At 38.6% G+C, this 5,980-nt stretch overlaps 1 protein-coding gene across 1 annotated transcript in view; it reads left to right on the forward strand.

Annotated features, from left to right (window-relative positions):
- The window catches only part of RAB3GAP1 (RAB3 GTPase activating protein catalytic subunit 1), a 118,597-nt gene that overhangs the window by 70,620 nt on the left and 41,997 nt on the right, over positions 1-5,980 (forward strand). Inside the window, exons 8-9 of the mRNA XM_045287420.1 lie at positions 2,066-2,165; positions 5,655-5,736. Of these exons, the coding sequence (XP_045143355.1) occupies positions 2,066-2,165; positions 5,655-5,736 (182 nt within the window). The remainder of the gene's footprint in view (positions 1-2,065; positions 2,166-5,654; positions 5,737-5,980) is intronic.

Consider the following 5,980-nt stretch of genomic DNA (forward strand, 5'->3'; position numbering starts at 1 on the left):
TCCAACGGGTTTGAAGGACAGTGAACTGACCCCCTGTTTAAAAAGTTTGAGACCCCTGATCTAAGTATTAGAAGAAGACTCTTTGGAGTCACATAAAATTTAAGTTTTAGTCATCTGCCAAACCCTATAAACATTAGAAAATTCTCTAGCCTGTTTTTCTTTTCTTTTCCTATTCAAGCATTCTTAGTTCATTTTGTGGTTCTTTATATTTCATAGCTTAATATTCTGATTTTTATTTGGGTAATTGTGTGTTTTAGAACTGTATATCTTCCTGGCTTCAGGAATTTTTGTTTGCCGGCTAACTTTGAATGAGGGTTCTATTTTTAACTTTGTGTTTACTGTCTGATCCTCTGTAGTGATTCTGTAGTTTTATGGTTGCTCTCCATCTGCTAGAGTATTTCAGGGCTTAAAATGGTGTTTGAAGTTTCTTGCTCTGTGATGTTACTGGTATTACGTATGTAGTCTTAGAATCATTGGGTTGCTTGCTGACCAGAGAGCGGATTTTGTTTTTTGTCTCCGCACACAATTAGAATTTCCAATGAAGCCTTTGGTACCAAGCAGGAGGAGCTCTGCCCAGGGTGGCCAGCTTAAGCTGATAATCTTGAAATACCCTTACCCTGGATAGAATACTTTTGCTTCTGTCTAATACATAGTTTATGATTTTGGACAGCGCTTCCTTCTTCCACACCTGGAGCCCTGCAGGTATTTCCACTACTCATCACTTTGGGTTTTCTGTGCCTTTTGATGGGTCTGTAAAGATGTCTCTGCCTGATCCCAGCTATTTCTTTTTTGGTTCCTCTTCTTTGTATCAGAAACCAAACCAAGGACACTGCCATCAAGTCGTTCCAACTCATGGTGATCCTGTAGAACAGAGTAGAACTGCTTCTGTGGGTTTCTAAAGCTGCAGTCTTTATGAGTAGAAAGCCTCACCATAATCCCTTAAAGGATCTGGTGGTTCAACCTGCTGTCCAAGTTAATGGACAAATGGACTTAAAAGATGATTACATTTTTTTGTGAGTCTTTTGAAGCCACCTCATAATTACCTATGTTGCTCTGTGTCTAAAGGAGAACTTGTAGGTCAAAGTGACCTTGTTAAGGTACCTCGACCATTTGCATCTTATTATTGGTCAAATTCATTTGATACCTAAATCTGACAAAAAAGTTGTGTGTATATACATTCTGACCATCTTACTCGTCCAGTATATAGCAGCCAAAGATTGAATTGGCCTTTTGGGGAAATCATCTTATATTGTGAATTCAGATTGAGCTTTTTGCCCCTGCAGTTAAAGCTCATCCTGGCTTTTCTAGATGCTCACGCTGAGCTCAGTGTCTCTTATTCCTTTGACCAGCAGCAGCAGCAGCAGCAGCAGCCGCAGCAGCAAAATGCAAGCTCTTGGATGGACAAAATACTCTGACTATGCATTGTCCCAAGACCTCTAGGGGATCCTGTGAACATTCACGATTAGTATAAGTGTGGTTATAGCATTATGAAGGAAGCTGAGCTCCTAGGATGCTTGCATGATAGCATTTTTATGATTATCATGGAATTTAAAGACAAATAAGTGTTCTGTGACTCACTGTTAATATAACCTAGTTTGATATTGTAATCTAAAATTTTGGTTAAATTCATGCTTTAATTTGAGCTTATTTTAATTTAAAAGAAAATACATCATGTCCTCAAACGTAACCTTACGTTTTGTTGTTGTTGTTAGGTAGGTACCAGTGAGTCGGTTCTGGCTCGTAGTTGACCCTGTGTACTGCAGAACATAACAATGTCTGGTCCTGCACCATCCTCACAATTTTTGTTATACTTGAGCCCATTGTTGAAGCCACTGTGTCATTCAAGGGCCTTCCTCTTTTTCACTGTCATCCAGTTTACCAAGCATGAGGTTCTTCACCAGAGATTGGGCTTTCCAGATAACATGTCCAAAATAAGTGAGACAAAGTCTTGCCATCCTTGCCTCTAAAGAGTATTCTGGCTGTACTTCTTCAAAGACAGATTTGTCTGTTCTTTTGGCACTTTTCTTCACATTTGTATAACATGAACTTTATGTTTATTTCCTAGGGGTGCCCTTTAACTCCATTGCCTCCAGTGAGTATTGCTATTCGACTTACCTATGTACTTCAGGATTGGCAGCAGTATTTTTGGCCCCAGCAACCTCCAGGTAAGATCATTTAGAGATGTGCATAACTTACTGAATGTACATAGAGAAGAAAATATGTTTATGTCTAGTATTTTAAATTAGAAATATTTGTCATTCATTTTGGATTTTTTCTCTTAAATAAAAAGCTATGTAGATTGTTCTAGAGGCAATGATAATCTGTATTTGACAATCTGTCTTTAAAAGCTAGTATTATTTATAAAGCATTCCCTGATGTAAGCTATTATATAAATTAGTATTTAGTAAATGATTAGATTGTCTTGATATTAGAACATAATTTTAAAAACCTACCTTTCTAAGTGAAAATAACCGTAGCACTTGTAGAGAGGAGAATTTGGAGAACAGGGATAAATGAAGATACAGGACAGGGGAGGGGAGACATATATGTGCAGTAACAGATGGTTAGTGCTGTAGAATATTTTCCTTAAACTTGCGTTTTGTAAAAATGTAGTCAAAATCAGTTTGCCTACTGTTAGTCATTGATACATTGATTTATTCAATGATCATTAATTTGTTAACCTATAGTATGCCAGGTTGCTCTAGAGCAGTGGTTCTCAACCTTCCTAATGCTGCGACCCTTTAAATACAGTTCCTTATGTTGTGATGTCCCCTCCCCCCAAAACCATGAAGTTATTTTTGTTGCTGCTTCATAACTGTAATTTTGCTACTGTTATGAATCAGGCAACCCCGATGAAAGGGTCGTTCCACCCCAAAGGGGTCGTGACCCACAGGTTGAGAACCGCTGCTCTAGAGACACAAACAAGTTATTACTTAAAATTCTAGAGCAGTTCAATCTAATGGACATATGGCTTAATTAACTAAGGTTTCTGGTTCTTTGGTGTTTCTCCCACATGTAACTATAATTATATTCAAACACATTCAATGAATGAAGCAAACAATGTAAATTGGTAAATCGTCAATAAGACCATGACTGGAGTTTAGATGTAGTTTTTAAAAATGTCCATTAGTTTCAAATCATTCAGACATACATCAAACAATAGAACTGCAAAAAGCTCAGTATGTACTACATTAATTTTTGCATGATCACAAGCCTACTGATTTAATATGTTCAATCCTAAAAAGAACCAACTCCTAGGAACAAAAAGCATAGGAACCTGGTGGCATATGCGTTGGGTAGAGATCTGCAAGGTTGGTATTTCCAAACCAGCTGCTCTGTGGGAGGAAGATGGGTCTTCTACTCCCGTAAACAGTCCTGGTCTTCGGAACTCAAAGGGCAGTTCTACCCTGTCCCGTACAGCCGCTATGAGTCAGCATTGACTCAATGGCAGTGAGTTTGCGTGGAGGGAACAAAAGTAAACAATAAAGAATGGTATTTTAGTTTCTTTCTGTTTGGAGACATTAGACTACAAATGTTTTCAAGCTAGTAAAATCTTATTAATGATTTACCAGTTTACGTTCTCATTTATTTACCTTTATGACCAAGCAAAAAAAAAAACAAACCTCAAAAAACTCACTGCCATCAAGTCGATGCCCGCTTACAACAACCTGTACGACAGGTAGAACTGCCCCTGTGAGTTTTCCAGACTGTGCCTGTTGATGGGAGTAGAAAGCCAAGTCTTTCTCCCGAGGACCTGGCTGGTGGTTTCGAACTGCTAACCTTGTGGATTATAGCCCAATGGGTAACCACTGTGCCACTAGGGCTCCTTACCTTTATGACAGATACTATTATCTGTGTTCTATAGAGAACAGAGATGACTATCCCAAAGGAACATGGCTACCAAATGATACCAAGTTGAGGGAGGAAAAAAAAACAGTGGAACTACAATTGCTACATTAATTTAGGTCCGTAAGGTTGCTTCTCAACTTTCAATTCAGTTAAAAACTCTTTTCACTTCCATTCTAGTAATAATTTTTAACTTAACTTACTACAATATGCTTATTATAAATCAGGAGCTCTTATAAATTCACATCTTGTAATAAAGCTAGTTATTATGATCTTTATTATTGTAACCATTTTTTACTTGCAAAATGGAATGAATTGACTTGAAAAAAAATTCTTAAACCAAGTAATTGAGCCATATTAAGTGACTTGACTTTAATAATATAGTTAGGGGGTAAATATAAAAATTGGTATTAGAAAACCTGGGGAGGGTTTCTAACTCAATGGTAGATTTAATTTTAGGAATTCCCCATGTAGTGTGAATAATTACAAAAAACAATTTGTTTTAATTCAAGGAGAAATATCGACTATTTACTACTTCTTCTGGAGAGGTAGTACTAGTGGAATAGAGAGTCTTTCCTGAACTTTAATATTTCCATGTCTCCTCAATATAATTTTATTAATGACGAGAACTTTGCTAATTTGCTATTTATAAATTATTGACAACAAAACTGATAGATGAAGGTGATTTTTTTTTTATTAATCATTTTATTGGGGGGTTCTTGCAAATCTTATAACAGTCTATCATTCAATTATATTAAGTACACTTGTACGCATGTTGCCGTCAACATTTCCAAAGCATTTTTTTCTACTTGAGCCCTTAGTATCAGCTCCTCTTTTTTCCCCTGAAGTGATTCAATTTTTAATACTTGGATGATCTTAATTTTGATGGTATTAAACACATTTTAAAATTATAGTAATAATCTTTATTTTAAATAATTTCATTGGGGGCTCTAACAGCTCTTATAATAATCCAATCAACAGTTGTATCAAGCACATTTGTACATATGCAGCCATCATTAGTAATACTATTGTTGATTGTGTAGTGCCTGAGGCATATTTAAGAAGGTTAAAATATAGAATGCCTAGTATGAATGAAGCACTAGACTGTAAAGGCGGAACTGAGGGACAGGGAGGAAGACGGACGTAACTGACAGGACAAGGGAGAGCAGAAGTAGAAAGAGCTTTATTAGGGGTTAGGGGAGCTTCGTGACCTAGGCCAACAGGTCAGGGAGGTCGTGCTCAGCAGCTGGGGGCGAGGGTTTTTAAAGGAGTGGTGAGGAATGTATGGCAATTAGCATATAAGGTCTGGGAACTGGGAGAATTGCTTGTCCTCTCCTGGAGGCTTTCTTTGAACCGGGAACATCAGGTTTCACCTGGCACCCACTGCTGCTGACCTCTGGGACGTGCAGGGAAGCAGGTGCAGGGCCCGAACCTGCTTCAGCTTAGTCCAAACGGGTTCTGCCTAGTTCCGACCCGACCCAACATAGACGAGTAGGTAAAAGATGTGCCCCTTTCATTATCTTCTCAATGTAAATCATGGTGTTGTGGCTATGGGTTGGGCTGCCACCCACATGGTCGATAGTTTAAAACCACCAGCAGCTCCGCAGAAGAGAGACGGCTTCCTACTCCCAGCAGCAGTTAACAGTCTTGGAAACTCACGGGGTCACGATGACTGAATGACAGAGAGTGTGTGCACTCTCCTTTTGTGCACTTTCAAAGATATGATCGCCCAGTGGGCTTACCTATAACAGATTAGATTCTTACCTCTCGATTTGTTGACCAATAATAGAAAAATCTCTTTTGTTTAGATATAGATGCCCTTGTAGGAGGAGAAGTTGGAGGCCTGGAATTTGGCAAGTTACCATTTGGTGCCTGTGAAGATCCTATTAGGTCAGTGCTTCTCAACCGTCCTAATGCTGTGACTCTTTAATACAGTTCCTCATGTGGTGACCCCAACTGTAAGGGTTTTTGGGATGCGAAGCGGAATTAAAGATCCAATTGGTAAAGTTTTAGAAGCAGGCTTTATTGAGAAGCTTGCGGATGGGTTCAGTAACTCACATATTGAGCTAATGAAACCGCGTGAGGGGAATTTCTGGCTGCGTTTTTATATCCCCTGGTGGCAGGCACAGCTGCA

The sequence above is a fragment of the Echinops telfairi genome, unplaced genomic scaffold, assembly GCF_000313985.2.
Source record: "Echinops telfairi isolate 266 unplaced genomic scaffold, ASM31398v2 ScPeMD7_15;HRSCAF=58, whole genome shotgun sequence".
Taxonomy (NCBI): Eukaryota; Metazoa; Chordata; class Mammalia; order Afrosoricida; family Tenrecidae; genus Echinops; species Echinops telfairi.